Source organism: Bison bison, unplaced genomic scaffold (genome assembly GCF_000754665.1).
Source record: "Bison bison bison isolate TAMUID 2011002044 unplaced genomic scaffold, Bison_UMD1.0 scf7180017864386, whole genome shotgun sequence".
NCBI classification, from domain to species: domain Eukaryota; kingdom Metazoa; phylum Chordata; class Mammalia; order Artiodactyla; family Bovidae; genus Bison; species Bison bison.
In genome coordinates, this window is record NW_011494958.1 from 960,752 (window position 1) to 985,044 (window position 24,293).

The 24,293-nt window shown below is 35.9% G+C and overlaps 1 protein-coding gene across 6 annotated transcripts in view; it reads right to left on the reverse strand.

Moving 5' to 3' along the window:
• PCM1 (pericentriolar material 1) overlaps positions 1-24,293 on the reverse strand; it is a 91,137-nt gene that overhangs the window by 12,042 nt on the left and 54,802 nt on the right. For 3 of the 6 annotated variants that reach the window (XM_010858365.1, XM_010858363.1, XM_010858362.1), the window contains exons 27-35: positions 18,447-18,611; positions 16,078-16,134; positions 13,546-13,718; positions 13,066-13,197; positions 8,267-8,378; positions 6,455-6,616; positions 6,079-6,215; positions 2,266-2,400; positions 1,409-1,606 (exon numbers count right to left, since the gene is read on the reverse strand). In XM_010858365.1, coding sequence (XP_010856667.1) covers positions 1,409-1,606; positions 2,266-2,400; positions 6,079-6,215; positions 6,455-6,616; positions 8,267-8,378; positions 13,066-13,197; positions 13,546-13,718; positions 16,078-16,134; positions 18,447-18,611 — 1,271 coding nt within the window. The remainder of the gene's footprint in view (positions 1-1,408; positions 1,607-2,265; positions 2,401-6,078; positions 6,216-6,454; positions 6,617-8,266; positions 8,379-13,065; positions 13,198-13,545; positions 13,719-16,077; positions 16,135-18,446; positions 18,612-24,293) is intronic. The other 3 variants (XM_010858366.1, XM_010858367.1, XM_010858364.1) reach the window with 1 other exon arrangement.

Here is a 24,293-nt window from a genome sequence, read left to right on the forward strand (position 1 = left end):
TGGTTCCAAATAGGAAAAGGAGTACGTCAAGGCTGCATATTGTCACCCTTCTTATTTAACTTCTATGCAGAGTACATCATGAGAAACACTGGGCTGGAAGAAGCACAAGCTGGAATCAAGATTACAGGGAGAAATATCAATAACCTCAGATATGCAGATGACACCACCCTTATGGCAGAAAGTGAAGAGGAACTAAAAAGCCTTTTGATGAAAGTGAAAGAGGAGAGCGAAAAAGGTGGCTTAAAGCTCAACATTCAGAAAACAAAGATCATGGCATCTGGTCCCATCACTTCAAGGCAAACAGACAGGCAAACAGTGGAGACAGTGTCAGTGTCAGTGTCCAAAATCACTACAGATGGTGATTTCAGCCATGAAATTAAAAGACGCTTACTCCTTGGAAGGAAAGTTATGACCAACCTAGACAACATATTAAAAAGCAGAGACATTACTTTGGCAACAAAGGTCCATCTAGTCAAGGCTATGGTTTTTCCTGTGGTCATGTATGGATGTGAGAGTTGAACTGTGAAGAAGGCTGAGCACTGAAGAATTGATGCTTTTGAACTGTGGTGTTGGAGAAGACTCTTGAGAGTCCCTTGGACTGTAAGGAGATCCAACCAGTCCATTCTGAAGGAGATCAGCCCTGGGATTTCTTTGGAGGGAATGATGCTGAAGCTGAAACTCCAGTACTTTGGCCACCTCATGCGAAGAGTTGACTCACTGGAAAAGACTGATGTTGGGAGGGATTGGGGCAGGAGGAGAAGGGGACAACAGAGGATGAGATGGCTGGATGGCATCACCGACTCGATGGACCTGAGTCTGAGTGAATTCCAGGAGTTGGTGATGGACAGGGAGGCCTGGCGTGCTGCGATTCATGGGGTTGCAAAGAGTCAGACATGACTGAGCGACTCAACTGACTGACTGAACTGAGGCCTCAGCTGAGGGGAAAAAACATCCAATTTCATATGTGATCAAGACTAATTCAACAGGGCATAGTAGCTACAGGGATGTGCAACCATGGCCTAACTAATAACAAGCATGTGTGTTGGCTGAGGTGCTAACACTCCTGGGGCATCTACTGTGATTAACAATAGCCACAGCAGGCAGCTGGCCAATGGCCAGATCCCAGTCCTCTCTCTCTGGATAAGCGGCCATAACGTGAAGTAGATACTTAACAATCCCCTGCCACCTGTTCCTGTCTTGAGCATCCCTGATCTCGAGCCACTGCTGTTACTGAGATTCAGTAAGTGGCTGGTGTTACGTTATTGACTTATAATCTGATTAACTCACATTAAAAAAAAAAAAAAATGCTTCGGTGAGGTCAAGTATGATTTTATTTACTCATAAAGATCAAAAAGGACATTTATACACTAATTACAACTATTTCTATATCAAAATGAATGTCATTTACCTCTTTTGCATAAGACTGTATCACTCCAGCAGCTTCTATTTTCCTTTTGCATCTCTGTTTAACAGTTACACTATTATTATCCAAATCTTGCATGAGCTTAAAGAAAGCCAATTCATTAAATAACACTTCAGATATCTCTACAAGAAGATCTTCTCCACAATCCTTCAGTTTTCTGCCAGCAAATTTTGCCAGTGAATCCTATTCAAAGACAAACCAAATCACTTTAAGATTATACCAAACTTTAACTGTGGGTAGAGAAATACAGATGATTAACAAATTTGAATTATAATACTCATGAAGGGAAAAACAATTTTGTAACTTTTTAGTACTGAAAAACTTAAAACTAATGTCCAAGATAGGCTAAAAAACAATAGGTGAATATTACTAAGCAGGACTCTTGCTAGTCCTGCCCCCAGTTAGGAAGCACTACTATTACATAATTTAGTTACTGTTACAGCCCAAGAAGTCTCTACTACCAATAGCTTCCAGTTTCTACAATTTCCCAGATTGGTTAAAAAAAAAAAGAAAAAAAATTATTTTAGAAAATACCAAGGAATACTTTCTAAACATTCCAAACTTGAAATGTTGTTCTTAGGTAGAGGAAAAATCAAAACAAAATTTTATTAGAGTTGGAAAAAGCCTTAGAGATGGTGAAGTTAAATGAAGACACAGGGCCTAATACAGTATTTTTTAATTAAGTAAGGAATAACCTAAAATGTATTACAGCGTCATCCCAAACGGATGCTAGAATGAACATCTACTTGAATAAATTGTGTAATGCCAGGAAAAGGGGGGGGGGGCAGGGAGTCCTAACCACATGGTACATACTGGTAAGTCATGTAAGTACAAGCTCTTACCTGTAATATACTTCCAAGCTGCTTATGAAAGAACTTTACAAACTCTTTGCTCTCATTGTTCTGCTGAGTAAGGACCAAAACCATGCGTCTTACTGAGGTTAGAAGTTGAGAAGAACATACTTCATCCATGTGCTCCTGAGAAAAATTCTAGTTGGTTAAGATATAACTTACTTATTGTGTAAAAAGTGTTAATCCACATGATATATGAGAGTGTATTGTTCTTGCATAAGCTCCTCAACTTTTAGAGGCACATTTGGAGACTTTGTTCATAAGAACAGCCAACTCCCCACTACACACACTAAAAGGTTTGCAAATTTTGATTCACCATAGCAGATAATAGCCAATAAGAAACTGGCTGATTCAACATTTCCCACTACTTCCTTTCTGTACTTTAAGGAACTATTCCTGCCATAGTTTCCATATCGCCTGTATGCCTATTTGCAGTTCAGTTCAACTAATCGCACAATCATACTTCAACTTCCACCAAATTTCCTGTGTTATCTGCTAACTTTCCTTAGCCTTGGCACTGCTGACATACTGTGGGTTGGAAGACGTTGAGCAGCCCTCTGAAGTCTACCCAAAAAAATCAAGATTTGAAGTGAAACGAGACATAATAGTTGAAATCAGATCATTAGTTCTACTAATTTTGCTGGCCTCAGAAATTGTCTGAAGTGGTAAATTTAGCAAGGGAATCCTCATGAAAGAATAGAATCAGACACAAAATTGCAAATGCAACAAAATTTTCTGAGATGGTTTCATTCCCTACACATGAAGGTAAGTTATATTTTTTAACATTTAGAAAATAATTATACATATCAAATAAATATCACTACCAATATACCTAATTTAACAAAAAAGACACATTTAAAAGTATTTATTGCATTACATGAACACAAAAATGTAAAAGAAAAAAGGCAATACTACTCTGTTTATGGCTAAGATGGAAGTAAGCAATAACCTAAATAGAATAAAATAGCATATATTCTTATAATTTAGGGGAATATAAATATTTTAGGGGGTAAAAATATATTTTAATAAAGACACAAAAATAATTGATGAAATTGATGTATTTGTTTAATCTCCTCAAATTCCTTTTATCTAGTCTCTGAGATCCTTCTTGAGGGTAAGTACTAAGAAATTGAGAAAGATCTTGTTCTATTGGCGGGGTATATAGCAGAAAATCGCGATACTTTGTCTTAAGTGCTCTATAAAGACAGGTACCAAGTTTCCCAAGAGCAGGGAAAAGAAGGAGAAATTCTGCCAGCTAATACATACAAAACTATTTCAGCTCAATCCTGAAGGATAAGATCAACAGACGAAGGATAAAGGCCATTCTGGGCAAAGGAAGTAACAAGGGCAATGTGCCTTTTTGAACAATGTCAAGCAGGATACAAGGCATGTGGAAGGAACAGTTAAAAGGCGGGGATCAGGCTGTAGAAGTTTTATGAGCAATGCTGAATCTGATCTGGATCCTGTAGGCCAACAGTTTTCAACCTATATACTTGACTAGTTTAAAAACCACAGTCAAGGTTTGGTAGATCAATTCACTTACTAACATTCAATAAGTATTTACTGAATACTACTATGTGCATGTATTATTCCTGGGACTGGTAAGACACTGACCAAAACTATCTCTGATGTTAACTCTTCATGACTTCATGGAGTTCACATGTAACAAGGGAAACAGACAAAATCAATGAGCAAATATTAAATAGGTTATAAGGTGATAAGCACTATGAAGATAAAGAAAAGCAGGTAAGGAAAGGGGAGATCTGTTCACCAAATAAATAACATTTGACTAAAGCCTTCAGGGTTCAAAGGAGAAAGCCATGCAGACATGTGAAAAAACAGCATTCTAGACAGAAGTATCAGCAAGTGTCAAAGCCTTCGAAGCACCAGTAATGCTAGCAGGAGAGTTGAAAGATTAGAAGAGGAAGCAGAGACAAAACCATCTGGTGCTGCTGGGGGTGCTCAGGAAGAGGCTAAGCTTTTTAGTTTCTACATGCAATAATTTGGGCGTAGACAGATGGATCCTCTTTCCTCTCTTGGCTATGAAGCCTCTTTGGAGAAAACTGTTCCTAGAACTGCTTTTTCTCTCTTCTCTCAAAATACTCCAAAAAAAGCAATTACTTCCACCAAGGGAAGAAATATAAGTGTATGGAAATAAAAATTTTTGCTGTCAGCATCTAACACATTGGCAAGTACAAGCAGGTTTGTAAGAAATGAACCTAATGACAACATATTTTGTATTTTCCCAACTCTGAATGAAAAGATTGTCTTTTCATCTCTATTTTTTAAAATTTCCATTAAATGAGAATGTAAGAGTCCCATCTCAGAAACCAGTCCTGGCTTTCCTTCTCTCCCCTCTTGTTATTAAACAAAAAATGGTACTGCTTTACTTGTCTTATAGTTTCACTGTTGCTAGGAATATAAATTGTTAACCTTTCTGAGGGATAATGTAGCATAATGTCTCAAAAGTCTTAAAAATATTCATACCTTTAAAGCTACAAATTCTATGTCTAAGAATTATGTCAAAGGAAATAAAAATGGGATGCATACTTAAATTTAGCTAAATCATTTAAGCATTTTTCATAATAGTGAAAAACAAACCAGAAGAGAATAAACACAAACATTTAACAACAAGAACTAATAAAATAATTAACAGGAAATTCTGTTCTATGAATACTCAACCCTCACAGTAGCAATCATATAACTTACTACTGGCAGTCCTACTTAGTCAACTCTGGCTCTTCTGCTTTTGCACAACCTCTTTATGTTTGATCACTGATCCTGGGCCCTAGTTCTAGTTCTAGGCTCCCTTCTCTTATCTAGTGCTGTGCTTTAGGTGACCCCATCTACTATTAGTAAGATCTGCTGATTTTCAAAATATATCCCATTTGTCTACTGTGCCCCATCTTTAGTACCACACCCTTACCTAAGTCATGATCATTTCTTGCCTGCCTCACTGTTGTTCTGACCCCTATACTCAATTCTCCAGAAACATCAGATTTTGTTTCTCTTACTTAAAATCTCCTACAAGTTACCCTTCGAACTTCCAACAAAATCCAAGCTGTGACCCATGCCTATGACAGTCTGCATAATTGGCCCTTCCTCCTATTCCAACATCATCTCACACGAATTTTCCTACAGCCATACAGTCGTTCCTCCAGTTTCTTCAACATGCCAAGCAAGCTTCTACTTCAAGGCCTTTCTCCGTCTGGAATGATCTTGGCTTAAGCCATCTCTTTATTCACACCTCTGCATAAATGCTCCTTCTTCAAGAAGACTTCCCTGACCGTCCAGTCAAAAACACACTATCACATCACCATATTTTAATTCTCTGCATGGACTACCTGACATACATCTACTTATATGTTCTATATTTACTTATTTTTTTAAACCCATATTCTCATCCTATCATGTAAACTTCATGAGAGCAAAGGCCTTGACTTGTTCATTATTATGTCCCAACACCTGGCATAAAGTAGGTATTCCACAAAAATTTTTGAATGAATAATGAATCAATGTGTATATGTATAACCATTAAAAAATATGCAATAGAAAAATAGTCATCTAGAAAGATGTTTATGGTATCATTAATATTTGAAAAAAGCAGAATGCACATATATGTGGGCAAAATATTACAGAAAGGTTGACAAAATACTGACAGGCGCTATCTCTGGGTAACATAATTATGAGTGATTTTAGTTTTTTCTTTTATCTATTTTTCTTAATTTACTACGATGGAGTCTTTGGCATGAATTTTAAAATATAAAACAGAACACTTACTTATTTTTAAAAATTATTACTTACCTTCAAAAAAGGAATGACTTCTTTCATAATTGCTTTAATTTGCCGGTCCAGTTGCTGAGTATCAATTCTAGGACACGGGACGGTAGCAACTTCACTCACGGGTTGCTGGGAACTATGATTTTCAATAGCAGGAGTTTCTATTTTAAAAGAGAAAATGCTACATTAGCAAATAAAGTCTATGATGTGAAATGTATACATTTATGCAAAATTCTAAAGAACATTGAATTCTGATGATTTTATGCTAAAATAACACAAAGGAACATCCATGTAGTTCTAGTACCGCTGATAATTAAAAGTGGTCCAAAAATTCCCATTATACATCAGGTGGGGTTCATAGTTCTTTATATATGGATTTTTAGTCAGTTCAAGAACATACCTTCTAAATTATTACTAATCGTGGTCGTGGCAGCAGCACCATCGTCATCCTCAACGATCCTGCAGGTGCACCTGACGTCTGGACTACTTTCAGCCTCCATCTTCATATGCGTGTAGTCTCTCATTCTGGCTAATGCCTGATCTAAGTGAATCACTGTGTCACCTGTGTACAGAACAAAAATATTTCTAGCAAATATAAAAGCAAACTCTTTTCATGTATCCTATAAAATTTACTAATAAAAATATAATGTCTGAATATAGGGAAGAAAACCTAACTTAACAAGTTTCAGATACTGTACTATTTGGGTACTTGGCATGTATTACCACATGTACTTAATCCTTAAAATAACCCTATATAGTAGATGATAGTACCCTCATTTTCACAGAACTTAAGCAACTGCCCAAGGTTTCACAGCCAGTTAAATATAGAATCAAGAATTGGAACCCAGGTCTCTTAGACTCGTAAGTCCATATGTTATTTCACATAAACAGTACAGCAAAAAATAATTTCAAAATATCATGCAAATTCTGATGTAAATAATCCAACCTAATACAAGCAATTAAGGTAAAGACAAGACCTAAGAATGAGATTTCCCAATTCTCTTTTGCTCACTTCAGACAAAGCTAATGTTGAAGAACTTTAAATAAACAATCAGCTAATGAAACTAAGTAGGTACAACTCAAAATCGCTTGAGAACTCAGTAAGTAAAAAAAAAAAGGGAGAAGGTTGACTATAGATTACCTTTTCTCTATAATGACATGAGCTCAGTACAGACTTGATAAGTGTTAATATTTAATAGATGGGAGCTCCTAGAGAGAGCTAGGGTTTAGAGTCCTCATATTAATACTTAGTAAGGCAAAAGGAAAACTTACTGCTTACTGAAAGGTACCTAACAATACAGCAAGGCTTGACCCTTTTCTTTTGTCATGGAAAAGGCTTTTGAAATCATCTAAATCTTGTTTTCACATCATATAAACAAAAACTAGAATTACAGGACATTATTCTAACAACTAAGTGTCCTGGAAGTCTGAATGAGTGAATACTTGGGGACATTTTGATATGCTACAGCCTGGAAAATGAATCAGGTACTTAGACATCTTTCTTTTCTCTAATTTTCTTTCCAAATTTAGGACTTGGGGCTTTTTTCTCTCTGATCTATGAGACTCTCTAAGCTTTTGTTTTACTACTGATGGAAGAAATACAATGTGTCATGCCTTAGAGTTGCCTGGGTTTCCAACGATAGATTATATATGCTAAGAAATTTCAGTTCTTATTGCAAATTACCAAGTTCACATTTTCATTGAAGATGTGACTGGATGAGGCAATGCTACCTCTAAATTCTTCTTACTGATTAACTAGAAGATCTTAAGATGATTTTTATTTTGAAATCCAACACTTAGTAAAAAAAAATGATTTCATTCATTTATTAAACATTAATTGCCTAATATATGTGGCATGTCGTTGTTCTGGCAACTGAGCATTCAGAGTCTCTTCTCACAGAACTGACAAGGGATGACTTTCCTCTGAACTTCTATTAAGCATGCTAGAAAACTGCTTATTTTCCACAAGAACATAGCATGGTAAGACCCCATTTCCTAAGTATATGCAGAAAGTCAGAAAGATGAGATGACTGGCCCAAAGTCAAAGAGTTAACAGTCAAGAGACGGCTGAATTTAGACTGATGGATGGGTAGTATTTTAAGTTCACATTCTTTCTACCACACCTTCCCTTTCTAAACTTTTGTTTCCTTATCAATGCAATTCAAAGATTTTATTAAAGTCATGTTCTAAGATTACAAAAAATTCTGCTTACCCAGAACATCTGTTGCAAAAGGCTCACAAGTTGAAGATACACTAGCATTATCAGCATCATTTTGCTCACTTATTTTATGTGTTTCTCTCTCAAAGTTCTTCTCAAAAGTTTCCTAAGTTGTAGTTTAAAAAAACAAATAAAAGTCACTAGTATTGCTTTTAAAATTGTATGGATTAATATTAAAAATGTAACATAGAAACTATTTGCATAAAACACTTCAAACTGTGATATAATGGAAGTTATGAATGGTTGAATGCAGAGTCACAGAGAATATCAAACATCAAGTAGCCTTGCAGAACACGTTGCCATTACTGAGGTGAAAATGCATAGTGCCAGCTAACCACACTCTACCTTGGAAGAGGCAACATTACTCCTACACCCTCGGGGAGATTCTACCTTCAAACTCTAACAGTATCTAATACTTTACTATGATACCTGGTTGTCTCATATCAGAAGAAAAACACTGACGGCACCATTTATATTTTTAAAAATTTTTATTGAAATATAATTTACATACAACAATGCACCCATTAAGTGTACAGTTTGATGAGTTTTGAAAAATATACGCACTGAGGCAACCATCTTTCCTAAAGATAAGACCATTTCCATCAGCCCAGAGAGTTCCTTTGTATCCTCTACTCCCCACTCACATGATTTCTATCACCAGAGATTAGTTTTGCTGTTTCTAGAACCTTATATAAATGGAACCACTCAGTATATACTCTTTAGTGTCTTGCTTCTTTCACTCAGTATGTTTCTGAAATTAATCCATGTTGTTGTGTTTCAGAAGTTCATTATTTTTTAATGGCTGAAATAGTATTCCATTGTATGGATATACCACTGTTTATTTATCCATTTATCTGTTGATGTTTCCAGTTTGAAGCTATATGACTAAAGATGATATTAACATTAGTGTACAAGTATTTGTGGATATGTTTTCATTTCTCTAAGATGAATACCTAGAAAAGAAATTGCTGGGTCACATGCCAAGTTTATGTTTAACTTTACAAGAACTGCCCAACTGCCTTCCAAAGTGGTTGTTACAATTTTTACAATCCTACAAGCAGTATGAAAGTTCCAACTGTTTCAAGTGCACACCAATACTTCTTATTGTCCATCTTTTAGATGTCTAAAAGCTTTTTTAGATAGCTTTTCTAGCAGGTGTGAGGTAGAATCTCATGTGGTTTTAATTTGCACACTGGCCATTTATATATATTCTTTTGTGAAACACATGTTCAAATCTCCTGCCCATTTTTATGAGCTGATTTTTTTTTCTGGATGCACCCCATGGAATATGGAATCCTTGTTCCCCAACCAGGGATTGAACCCAGGCCTCCTGCACTAGAAGCATGAAGCCATAACCACTGGACTGCCAGGGAGTCCCTTGAGTTGATTTCTTACAATTAAAGCCCTTTCTATAGTTAGGCTTTTTATACAGTCATTTGCCAGATATATGTACTAAGGCTGTTATCTCCTAATGGTACCTTTTGAAAAGCAGAAGGATTTTACTTTGATGAAGTCCAATTTATTTTTTTCCTTTCATATTTAGTGCTATGTCCTACAAAATCTCTCTCATGTCAAAATCATAGTTTTTTTTTTTTTCTAAGTTTTATAGTTTTAACTTTTCCAGTACTGTTGTTCTTTAGTGACTCTTTTGAGACCCCATGGACTGTAGCCTGTCAGGCTCCTCTGTCCATGGAATTTCCCAGGCAAGAATACTGGAGTGGGTTGCCATTTCCTCCTCCAGGGAATCTTCTGGATCCAGCGGTCGAACCTGTGTCTCCTGCATTGGAAGGTGGATTCTTTACCACTGAGCCACCAGAGAAGTTCCTTCTACTACTATAAAGTAGTTTCAAATTAATTTTTGTGTACAGTATGAGTAGGAGGGAGTATCAATTATATTTTGACTGCAACTCATCTCAAAACTATCTTCTTTCCAAGTTATTGATCTTTTCAAGTTTCTCTTAAATTATGAAATGAAAGGCCTGTCCCTGATTAAAGGAAATTCTGGCATAAGGGAACATGTTTTAAGAAATGGAAACATTTTGTTACGCCTTCAAGCAATACCCAAAGTTAGATGTGACTCTGCCATTTTACAGCACCTGGAGTCGATGATGGAAACTGTCTCTTCCTCTTCCTAAACCTCAATTCCTCATCCTCCTTAATTTATAATCTCCAGATGACTACTTCAATTCTCTCTTTCATGGCATGGAAATGTTTACATGCCCTAAAAGGTATCTGAAAACCTCCATAAATGGAACTCCAAGGACCCTGGCTTAGTAACATGGAGAATGAGACTCTATATCCACCCAATATGGTAACCACTAGCCATGCAGCTAGTTAAACAACACTTAAAATTTAGTTCCTCAATCCCATTAGCCACATTAGTGCTCGAAAGCCACGTGTGCTAATAGATACTGTACTAGACAATGCAGATTGTAAGACATTTGGAACATTCTAGTGGCTAGCACTGCTCTGGATCTGTGGATATGAACACTGGACATTGTGCTAGCACTGCTGCTGACTAAATGACATAAATAAAGGGAAGATGATGATATAAATGAAGAATTTATGTTTTAGATGAAAAATTAAAGAACTGATTTATTTATTTAAAAGTAATTCTAAGTATAGTTATTTGTGCCAAGTCCCTATGGTAATGGAATGAATTTTTGTGTCCCTCACAAAATTTATATATTGAAGTTCAACTCCCAAAGTGGAGATATTAGGAGGCAGGGCAGCTGAGAGGTAGTCAGGTTTAGATGAAGTCACCAGGGTAGAGTCCCCTTGATGACCCTTTTAAGACAAGGAAGAGACATCAGAGCTTTCTCTCACTGCACAAGGATACAGGGAGAAGGTGGCCATCTGCAAGCCAGGAAGAGGGTCCACACCAAGAACCGAGTCTGCCGGTACAACATTCTCAGGACTTCCTAGCCTCCAGAATTGTGAGAAATAAATCTCTCTCGTTTAAGCCATCCAGTCTACAGTATTTTGTTGAACCAGCCTAAGCTAAGACACCTACTTACAAAGTATTACTACATCTTTAAATCTTATTTAACTTTAAAAGCTTGTCAGGTTAATTATATCATAAGTTGTAGCTCAATTTTCCAAATGTATTGTGCAAAACAATGGGCTCAAATCCTTTAAAATAACTGGAAGTAATGCTGCCTATATGAAATTTGGATAAAAAGAAAGGCGCTAGAGTTAAGGATATAAAATTACTAAAAAAGATTTTTCAAAAAAGACATTCTTCATGCTCTCTCAGTCATTTCAAGGCTAATAAATTTAATATAAGCTAGTATCTCCTATGTTTTATGTATACAGCTGGAACACTTCATTTCCCACCAAAAAAGACAACACAATTTTCAACTGGTTACAATAACAATTAATTCCAAGTACCAATCTGTTACATTAACTTATATTTGATAATAAAGTCAATCAAAACCATGTACTTTTTGTACATAGGTTTATGTTCATAGTAGTTTAAGGGCTGGAGCCTGGTGAAGAAAAATTTTAAGCAGAAAAGATGACTTGGGGAAGTACCATTTTAAACACAAGAGCAAAAATAGAGCAAAAATTTAGAAGTCCTCAATAATTGTAAGGAAGTTACTATACATGAAGAAAAGATGATCATCTCTGGAGAAAACACTATCTTTTCAGGAAAAAAGCTTATGTTATCATATTAACCATGGGAAGAAACACAATAATATGCTTCCAACTTCATAATCATAGTAGACATTTGCTAATCAATTATGGTACTCTGATCCATGAATATCCAGGTGCTGAAGGTGGTATAAAAAAGAACATACTTGCTATCCCAGGACCACATACATACAATCTTTTAAAATAGAATCAGGATCTGAACCTTTAAACAGGTGATTTCCAAGTGAGCTCATTACCTCCTCAGTCTCTTAGCAGTTGGCATACATTCAATCCACTATGTGCAAAGTAGGTGCTACTTGGAGAATATAGTTTATTGAAAATATATACTTCCCTCATCACTCTTTCATTTCCAGGCCCTTTTTACGTTACTCAAAATTTTCTTCAACAGTTTTAATACATTAAATTACATTTTCTTCTAGGCTTTTTTTGGTCTAGCTTCTCTTCTAACCTAAAAACATAATTTATCTTGTATTTATTCAACGGTTCTGTGATCTAATTGCTGTATGATTTACTCAAATGTCTTGAATGAACACAGCAATTTTTACTAAATGTGTGAGTGAGTGAAAGTTGGTTAGTCATGTCTGACTCTTTTGTGACCCCATGGACTATACAGTGCATGAAACTCTCTAGGCCAGAATACTGGAGTGGGTAGCCTTTCCCTTCTCCAGGGGATCTTCCCAACCCAGGGACTGAACCCAGGTCTCCGGCATTTCAGGTGGATTCTGTACCAGCTGAGCCACAAGGGAAGCCCAAGAATACTGGAGTGGGTAGCCTGTCCCTTCTCCAGTGGATCTTTCTGACCCAGGAATCGAACCAGGGTCTCCTACATTACAGGCAGATTCTTTACTAACTGAGCTATTACGACTCAACTCCTATATTGGACAAAGGAGATATAAATACAGTTATTTTAGACCTTATAAGCTATCATTTCTATATAACTTTCGGTGTTTGACTGCTGTCATATTTTGACTGAATTTTATACCTCACCTCAAAATTAAGCAATACATTACACTTAGCTTTCGAAAAAAGCTAAAAACTAAATACATAGCGTATAATCACAATTTATTAACAAACTACTTAACTTTTGTTCGCTGCATATTGAAATTATGTCTACATTTCATTAATCATTATCAGCTTACATCATCAGTAGTAGCAAGGCTTTCACTGGGAGTAAGTTCTGAGTTGGATGCTATCCAAGTACCAGAATTCACGGACTTTATATTTTCTCCTTCTTTTTCATGGTTCTCAGAAATATGCCTGGATACTATGTCCTAAAATAAGGAGAGAAGATAGCTATTTATGAAAAACATTTGTGTTTAATCACAAAATTAAAAGTAAAAGCAGATAGCAAAACAAAGGCAATCCTCCCAACCTCAAAGATTAACTATGAGAAAGATATAACAGGACAATACAATGAAAAACTGTCAGAAAAAGACTTTTATCTAAAGCCACTTAAGCTATATAAGAAAATTATTTAAATGGCATGGAAATACATAAAGAAACAGATTGAAATACTTATGGAACAAGGACATACTTCAATTTAAGAAAGTAAACAGAAAGAATTGGGAAAATTGGCAGTACCAGAAAGCAGAGGAAAGAGAATCTTAGGTACAAGATACCTGCAATGCATATAAGGCCCTCTGTCTCAAATAGTCTGTATTAAGTAGCTGAAGCTCATGGAAGAGTTCAATAAGAAAATGTGGACGAGATTCATTTTGAGAAATCAACGTAGCTACTTCAGAATAAATGGTATCCCGCAAAGCTTCGAACATGGAAAAATCACTACTGGTTTCTGGAAGATATTAAAGATGAGAAAGTTAATATTGGCGAAATATATTCCTATTTCTATTAACTTGCATCATTGCTCTCAACTTTAAATTACTTAAAAATCAGAACACAATTCTATCGCAGAGCTTTTAAAGTAAAAAAAGAATCTTCATAATTACCAGGATAAAGATAATTCTAAAAATCTCAAGATACATACTACTTACTAGAGAAATAACATTATCTAGCATCACTTAGACCAAAGTTATTTCTCAGTGAAAAATATCTGGAAAATTTTACATGTTTTATAGGAATAATCAGTGGAAATCTTTCAGCACTTGAATAAAATAAGTGAATTGAAAATTATTTTCTTTTTTTGCTAATATGAACTTTTTTACAGAAAAGGAAATTTATTTTGTTAATGTTGAGAACAAACTAAATGCTGCCAAGGAGACCTACTACTTTAAGGTTTATCTAGTTAGATCTACTGATTCTCAAATCTCTACTATCCTGCTGTACTGATGAAAAACTGAATTTGTAAATGTAACAAAATAGGTACAATTTTACTACAGTGTCTTACTGACACACTCAGTATAAGCTGAAGCAAGCAGTGACCCAAATGAACTTTTCAGTTACCCAGAATTAGGTATCACTCTATTATTTAGCAACACTTCTGCTGCATGTATTTATTTATAACAAAGAGTTATCACACTTAAAGGTATACAGCCATACCTTTACTTTTAAAAACACAAATTAGGAACTGATCCCATTTTGAGTTCTCTACGAAAAAAACATTTCCAAGTGTTCTTCTAGCTATCAAACTCTATAAACTTTCTAGAGTAATAGTAGAACCACAAATAGATAAATACTTAAGTTTAAGTTCATTTTAGCTCACAGAAAGTAGTGCTAAATTTTCACAACAGGGAATTTGAAATGTTAAGTGTTTTAATACACTGTGCTTTCAAATAAATATTGCAAGATCATTAAGATTTAATTCACTTTTTCCAAGAAAGAAATTTTCAAAATGCAAAGCAAATGTGGTTTAATGAAAAAACTTTCCATTAACTTGCTAAGCAAATTAACATCCTCGGGCCTCAATTTCCACAAGTATAAGATGATAAGGATAATAAATATACAATGTCCCTACCGTGCCTCAGATATTTATGAGTATAAAATGAAATGATATACTATGATGCACTGTTACTATAAAAATATTTATTATGAGCAGGAACTGGAACTATCTCTGTAGGAAATTTCTACTTATAGGAAAAATCCAGATAAGATGTGACAGCATACAAACTTTCCCAATTCATACACTATATTGTAATTTGATCAGTTGTTTTAAAAAATGATTTTTAAATGGTTTCTTATATCTTAAAGATATAAGAACAAAGCATATTTAATGATATCTTTCATACCTTCATTATGTGATAAAATGATCACTCTAAATTATATATCAGTAAAGATTAAATTATTTCCAACTAATGAATTACAGCAGACATATACTTCATCCTTACAATAGAGAAGTCGAAAGTTTTTACCATTCTCTTTCTGGACTGAGGTGCACTAGTTTAAGCTAGAAAAATCTCTGACCTCAGCCAGATTTCTATGACTCCATCTTGTTTTTATCCTACTTTCTTCAGAGTTCTTTTCTTTAGGAAGTGCCACTGATATATTTAACTTCATCTGTGATAGATCCTTGTTTTGTGTTTTTTTTTCCTTTAAATTCTCCTAAAGGTTCATAACAGGCTTTTCTTTTTCACTCATGTGTAGCAGACGAGGCATTAAAGAATATTTACAATTCTAAATCATACATGTCTAATAAATATTCATAGTTTAAAGACAAAAATAGCATTATGCAGTTTTCCATGACCTTTATTAATCATGGTATTTACATGTCATAGTTGTTTTGTTCAATGGTTTATTTTTTTACACGTGTGGACTGGTAAGAAAAAAATAACTACAACAGAAGTCATACACAATACTTAACACTGTAAATCACAGCTAAGAATAAAAACAACTGTATTTTTGTTTCCAAAAATATTAATGCTCATAAGCATTTAAAGAATACAAAATAAATAACTTCAAATAAAACATTAAATTACAAAAAAAGTTTTCTATTACCTACATGAATGTGTTGGTTATGTTACACACACTTAACAGAAAATGAAAGTAAGAGAAAAGCAGGCAATTTTACCAATTAAGAATTATAAATGAAAAGCTTCAGAATTTAATGGGTATGAATTCTCTTTCACTTTTACCAGCCAAATTAACATATACACACTAAACTGAATCTAAAAAATAATTAGAACAATAAAACTAAGGATTTTTAGGACCAATGGTAAAAGTTAACAAAAAGCGGACACCAGAACTAAGCAGATTGTTACCTGGCGCTTCATTGCATGCATTTCTGTTAGACTGCTGTAGTATTCTCCTAGCATGTGCTGTAGGAAAGGGCAGACATAAGGATGAACATAAAATGTGTATGAATAGTAAAGACAGGGTCTATAATATGAATAAATGAATGAAAAAAAAAGAAGCAAATTTCTTTAAAATCATTTGCCTGAACTGAAATGTTATCACAAGGTATGGTTTATGCTCTATTTAAAAATAATCTCTTTGGGGAAAATATCAAATGATCTGCTATAAACTTGTGTTGATATGACTGATATGACTCTCATATACTAAACTTTTACCATTCACTCTTAGAAGCGTACACATCAAGGCAACTTCCCACAGTCCTCGAGGGACAAGAGGACTGTACTGAATCGTATACAGTTCAATACTAGCAGCCTTAGATGTTACAATCAAATGATCATGTAACAAAAACTACTATAACATGCTACAAAGAACTTTAGGGTAATGGTTAAAACTAAAATTAAGTCTTCTACAAAATAGGAATATTTATATTGTTCAAACTTGTTTTAGTTCATCAAAATTTGATGGTTATGTTTCTAAGTGACAGTAATAAGATCTGAAGTACTATGACCAACTATCAACTATTTAGGTAATGACAATTAATGTATTAAGCCTATCAATTTAGTGCCCTTCCCCAACCCTCACCTAACTGTCTGTTTGATGACATCACTATTTGATAAAGATAGTGAAAGGAGATGGAAACTACAAAATTTCAATAAAATGCTGGGGTCAGAACAACAGAATTAATATATTTGACAAAAGGATCCTGGACTTAAGAGACTAAGATTGAAACTTCAGCTCTATCATTTGCTAGCAATATGACCTTGAAGAAGTCATTTCAAAATATGAAAAATAAATATTCATTGTAAGTTTTAGAAAATATAAAGGAGTTTATTTTTTATATATAATTTATTTTATTTTTTAACTTTACAATATTGTACTGGTTTTGCCATATATCAACATGAATCCGCCACAGGTATACATAAAACCATTATTAATACTTTGATGTTCTTACACTTTTTTTTTCATCCAGATTTTTGTTTAAAATAGTTGGAATCACAATGTTTAGTCAACACCTAAATCCCAACTTCTTCTTTCACTTTTGTTTCCTTTAGGATGCATGCCTAAAAGTACAATTACTGAGTTAAAGGCATGACTTTTTTCCCAAGAACCAGTTAAACCAGATCAGTTTATATTACTGGTCCTTTATGAGCACTGAGAAAAAATAGGTACCCCCTGTGATAATGTTTCCTCATCTACAAAATAAAAAATAAATTCACAGGATTATGAAGTTCAAATGACATAAGTAATTAATTTGTAAACAGTGAAGCATAATATAAATGGTAGCTGCTATTATCATTTTCACGAAAGGTCTTAGGGACAACTGAAAATTTAGAGTCCATATTTACTGACTCTTTCTCCATATTTCTTTGAGATGTACTTACTCTTTATAAATCAGGAAAGTACTAGTATGTATTTAAACTAAAATGGTGGCAAATACATGACTCCATTCATTCAATAAACACTCACTGAGTGCCTACCATGTGTCAGGTACCACGCTAACATTTAAGATACAAATATGAAAAAATATTATCTATTGCCAAGGGACTCAAAAAAGCAATACAGACACTAAACAGGTGAATACTGTATAATGTAATACAGGCAACAGAAAAGGTTTACACAGGCTTTGACAGAAAAACAAAAAGGAAAAGGGAACCTATCCCTGCTTGGACTTGGATATAATTACAGAATTAAGATTTTATTTAAGAGCCAGCAGAGAAAAGGGCTTACAAAGAAAAGGACTTGAGGCAAAAAAGGCAACTGTCAAGGTGAGACAACTCTTGCGGTGGCTATGAAAAAATGTCAGTGAGAGTCAAGTTCAAGGCAGAGGGTATGAGAAAGGAGTCTGGAGAGGCAGGCAGGAAGGAATCAAATTCTGCTGGCCAGACATATTGCATTAAGACAACAGGACATTGTCCTGTAGGCATGGTTGAAGACCAAAGATCTTAAGCAGGGGAATGGTAAGATTTTATATGGAATTCTTATTCAGATAATATTATCAGAATTTCAAATTAGGAGAACCAAATTAATGTCAACTAAGTTTGTTTATTCAGAGTTTTATCAAAATGCATCAAAGACAATATCACAGTAACAATAAAATATATTAATATTTCCAGTTTACATTTTTGGTGTCAAGAATTGTGTACTTACACTCTACTCTAACACCTTATACATGATAGGAAAGTGTGACAGATCAATTTTCAGCTAGTTGTAATATAGCTTTTCAAATCTAGGATGAATAAATCCTTAAATTAAAACAAACCAAAACAGAACATACCTGAAGATATTTCTGTAGACCTACTACATCTTATGACTTTTTCCAGCTGCTCATGTTTCTTTCTGCTGAGTACTTTTGCTTGAACAGGCTCTTCGGTCTGGGCTGAATGTCTGTTTCTACTTTTGCAAGGTTCACATGTGCTAGACACACTGGCACTTTCATACCCTTGAGTAAAAAAATTGACAACTGTTATCAGTTGCAACTAACTCAAACTGAAAGGGAAACTGATTTCCATAGTGAAATAGTACGAGTAACTTAATTTATAATGTTGTGAGGGCTTTAAGAAGAAATCAAAAGAGTAAAGAATATGTCTTAGAAATATCTTTGTAATAATCTTTGGAGGCATGGGGTAACAGTAATAAATTCTAACACTTCACTGTCCTTTGATATTCACCTCAGTGAATATATCCCCAACTCGAACTACATGGTAGACCTCAAATAACCCAAATTCTCTACTAGACTCCAAGTTAACAATTTTTCAATATTAGTAAATGTAAGAATCGTATCTAGTCTATATACGTCCATAATAGAAGAATAAAGCGTTTGATCATATGCCTTTTGTAAATAATATGACTTGGTCTAAAAATTCTTTCCCATCCATGGTGGTGGTTTAGTTGCTAAGTTGTGTCCAACTCTTGTGATCCCATAGACTGCAGCCTGCCAGTCTTCTCTGTCCATGGGATTCTCCAGGCGAGACTACTTGAATGGGTTGCCATTTCCTTCTCCAGAGGATCTTCCCAATCCAGGAATTAAACCTGGGTCTCTTTCATTGCAGGCAGATTCTTTACCGGCTGAGCTATAAAGGAAGTGCTACCCCAACCATAGGTTATACATACATTCTATTAAATTTTCCAAGCTTCGTTGTTAATCTTTTTTACATTTGCTTTTTGGTATCTAGCACAAGGTAGAAATTCAACTTAATTTTGTTCCACATGAAGAGCTGATTGATTATACCTATATTTTTCCCACTGAATTAAAATGCAAGCTTGGTCGATACATTAAATCTCCTTATTTGTTGGGTTTTATTTCTGGACATTCCATCTGTTTTAATTATTCCAATGCCACAGAAGTTTCACAGTATGTTTAAACATCTGGTAAGGCAACTCCTATCTACCTTCTTTTCTTAGCTAATTTTGGACATCTGTCCTTCCATATAAGCTTTGAAATCTTTTGCCCCCGGTTTAAAAAACAATCCATGGAGATTCAAAATGGAATCTCACTTGAAGTATTTATTAATTTGCAGAGAATTGACATTAAATAATTTTACACATTCTAACTTAAGAATACAATTATGTTTTATATTTGCTCAATCTTATTTCATGTTCTTCAAAGTTTTTCTATAGATCTAGTACATTTCTTGCTAAATTTATTCCTTAGCATTTTTTGTCCCAGTAGCTCTGGATACTACTATGAAGAAAATACTCTCCACCACTTCCATTTCTACTGGGTATTATTAATACTATGATAAATACTTACACACTTACTTCATAACCTTATTTCATAATTACTTAAGTTAACTTAGGTAGCTATTTTCCAGTGTCTCTTGGGCTAGCTTAGAAAAAAATAAAAAATCTGCTTTCCTCCTTTTCAAACATTATTCCAATCATTTAATCTAGTCAAGATAATTTACGAAAAAATGCTTAATAATGATGGTGGCAGAGAGGGAATCTCAGTTAATTTCTGTCTCTGGAATATTTTCATTACAACAGTGCTTGTAACTGGCATCAGCTAACAGCTTTTATTGTATTTAAATAACTGCCTCCCTTTTTAGGTGCATTTTCGCTAGGAATGATGTAAAATTTTATCTAATCTACTGCTATGACTACATGATTTGTCCTGTAATGTATTTGATACAATAAATTATGCTGACAGATTTCCTGATAATAAATCATGATTACATTTTGACATTCTAATATTCTTTTGAGAGACTGGCAGATTAAATCTGCTAATATTTTACTTCTGAATTTATATTAACAAATGAGATTAAACTACTGCTTTCTTTACTGAACTGTTACCTCTCCTTTTCACAGGTCTCTATCTCATTCATACGTTGTTTCTATGAAGATAGGATACACCAACATTTTCTTTTCATCTTGACAGGTAAAGATGAGCTCTTTGTCAGAGAAAAGGACTCTTTGAGGGTGTGTACATTCTCTCTGTATCTCCTGGCTAGAAAACAATCTGCAATCTTAAGTCTTCCTTCATTAAAGATACTCTTTTATTATTTAATAATTGCCTTCTCATCTGTTTTTTTCCTTCTTTAGAACTCCTTGTGTTATCAGCTCCCAAGATTTGTCTTTATGCCTCTAATCATTTCCCTCTTTCTTTTATTTCTTAGTACTTTCTGGCTTTCCTGGTGGCCCCAATGGTAAAGAATCCACCTGCAATGCAGGAGATGTGGGTTCGATCCCTGGGTTGGGAAGGTCCCCTGGAGGAAGTCATGCAACCCACTCCAGTATTCTTGCCTGGAGAAACCCCATGGACAGAGGAGCCTGATAGGCTGCAGTCCATGGTGTCACAAAGAGTCAGACACGACTGAGCAACTAAACACGGCGCGGCACTTTCTGCTCTGTGCAATGACACAGTTCTTCCCTTTGATTTTCTAGGCCAGTAATTTGGAACTTAACAGCATTCATCCTCTTTTCCAAATAATCTAGACATTAAATGTGAAAATCATTTTTTCTAGTTCTAAAGAATTTATAATTCAACTTGCTTTTTAAAAATAATTCTATTTAAGTATTCTTATTTCACTCAAGTGAGTATTTCCTTCAATAATTCTGTTTTTACTAGACTTTACCTGTTCCAGTGGTCAGCTTCTATGTCTTCTCTCTGACTGCTGCTCCCTTCTATGTGCATTGTTATATTCACTAGATTAGTCATGACTCTCATCTACCCATAGGGCTGGACCCAACTGCTGGGGAGCTTTATTGGCAGCACACCGATAGTGCCTGGAAGTCTCATGACTACACTGAAGCAATGTTCTGGCTAGTAAGTTGTCAGCCTCCCATCAAGACAGTAAAAGGAAGCCTCTCGATTCCTCAGTCTCGTCAGTTGCAAAGGTATACGCTCTACCATGTTCAGGGTAGGCAGGATGCCACCTCCTTTTCCAATGACACCCTTTCCCATTAGTACCTTGAAGTGGCAAAAAACTGCTACTCTTGGAAGGGAACAAGGTGCCCTTCTCACAGAAGGGGCTGCATGGGTTTCCTCCAACCAAGTTTTCTCCAAGAACCACAGAGCTCTGACTTTTGCCCCAGACACTCTTTGCAAGAGCCAGCAGATTCTAAAGCCTTGCTGCTTCTACCTCCAGATCACAACAGCTGCTGTTAGTAATAAATAAGTTCCCAAGATACTGTCAGTTTATTTTCTGTGATATCCTATCTGGATTCAACTTCCCTTTCTTTCTCTAAAACCATCTTTCAAGTCAGGACTTCATCATCTCATACATAGGTTCCTGATTTCTTTGTCGGTCTCCCAGATTCTCCAGCTACCCTAACTCATTTTGCATGAAGCTTATTAGAAAAAGAGCTCTCTTGGTTAATATGGACTATTACACAAAACAGCAATAAAAGGTATGCTTGCCAAAAGTAACAGGTAAAATGATATGAATGGTAGTACTATTGCTCATTTAATTAACAGCAAACATAGATCAAAGAAAATGAAATATGTTATTCTAGTAAGAAAAGCTTCCCCAGCGGCGCAGCGGTAAAGAATCCACCTACCAATGCAGGAGACATGGGTTTGATCCCTGGGTCAAGAACATCATCTGGAGGAGGGCATGGCAACCCACTCCAGTATTTTTGCCTAGAGAATCCTATAGACAAGAGGAGCCTCATGGGCTATGGTCCATAGGGTCACAAAGAGTCAGACATGACTGACTAAGCACATATTCTAATAAGAATATTTATATAAATGAAAATAAGTTTCTGACTGCTATTACAGAATCATGTGAAAAGTGCCAAATGAATTCTAATCAAAATTAAAATATGTATTATGCAGCATACACAAAATTCTCTTTAGGGAGCAGTTAATTCCCCAACAGTTAAAAAAAAAAAAAATTCAGTCATCCTCCAAAGAGTTGAAATTGTTGAGAGAAACATGCTATAACTTTTAAGATGTTACCAAAATGGGGGGGTGGGGGGAGGGCGGGGAAACCATGGTTTTACATGAGTCTCGCTGCCGTCCATGAGGTCGCACAGAGTAGGACACGACTGAAGCAACTTAGCAGCAGCAGCAGCAGATTTAAAATATCAAGGGCTAGATTTCCAAAATTAGGGTACTACTGTTGACTAGTTTCTCTTTGGAGCACTTTAATAGTAATTCTCCAGGAAAGCAGGAGATTTAAAGTTAGTAATATTTCAGAGTAACACTCGCCAGGCCAGCTGATATAACAACAGCAATAACAACTATGATGTTCCTTATTATCAGTTCAGTTCAGTTCAGTTGCTCAGTCGTGTCTGACTCTTTGTGACCCCATGAATCGCAGCACGCCAGGCCTCCCTGTCCATCACCAACTCCTGGAGTTCACTCAGACTCACATCCATCGAGTTGGTAATGCCATCCAGCCATCTCATCCTCTGTCGTCCCCTTCTCCTCCTGCCCCCTATCCCTCCCAGCATCAGAGTCTTTTCCAATGAGTCAACTCTTTGCATGAGGTGACCAAAGTATTGGAGTTTCAGCTTTACCATCATTCCTTCCAAAGAAATCCCAGGACTGATCTCCTTTATGATGGACTGGTTGGATCGCCTTGCAGTCCAAGGGACTCTCAAGAGTCTTCTCCAACACCATAGTTCAAAAGCATCAATTCTTTGGCGCTCAGCTTTCTTCACAGTCCAATTCTCACATCCGTACATGACTAATGGAAAAACCATAGCCTTGACTAGACAGACCTTTGTTGGCAAAGTAATGTCTCTGCTTTTCAATATGCTATCTAGGTTGGTCATAACTTTCCTTCCAAGGAGTAAGCGTCTTTTAATTTCATGGCTGCAATCACCATCTGCAGTGATTTTGGAACCCCCCAAAATAAAAGTCTGACACTGTTTCCACTGTTTCCCCACCTATTTCCCAGGAAGTGATGGGACCAGATGCCATGATCTTCGTTTTCTGAATGTTGATCTTTAAGCCAACTTTTTCACTCTCCTCTTTCACTTTCATCAAGAGGCTTTTTAGTTCCTCTTCACTTTCTGCCATAAGGGTGGTGTCATCTGCATATCTGAGGTTATTGATACTTCTCCCTTATTCATATAAGGGGGTTATTTCCTGTCTCACGTCATCATTCCTTCCCTTACCTCCTTTCTGTTTTCCTCAGCACAAGTGGCTGCCACAGCCAGTTGAGTCGCCATTATAGGGAAACAGCTTGGCCATGGCCTCCTAGAGACCTTCCATGTTCCCACACAGAAAAAGATCGAATCATCAATGAATCTAAGTCTTGGGAGAAGGCCTTATTGTCCCCCTGTAACATGGAACACAGGAACCTCCCTCTCTCTCTCCCCTGAAAGGTTTCATGAAAGGATCTCTCACCTCCTCCTAGGCTCTGATAAAATATAAGACCAAGTTTGGCTCATACCACTGAGGACACAGCTCCTTTCTGTACTGCAGCTTAGCTACAGCACAGCACTGGCTCCGAAGTTACAGGGCGTCCCACCACTCATGATGCAACTGCTGTCTCGGTGTCGCCCTTGTGGTGGAATAAGGGACACGGGGAGCTGGCGCTTTTGGCCACCCTTCCTTTCTCTGACTTTGTGAGCAATAAACTCTCTGGGTCTAAAGAGGGCCACATCCGTCAGGACTTGTCTTGCCTGACGCTGGACATTTATTTAACCTCAGTCTTCAGCGAGCACAAAGAGC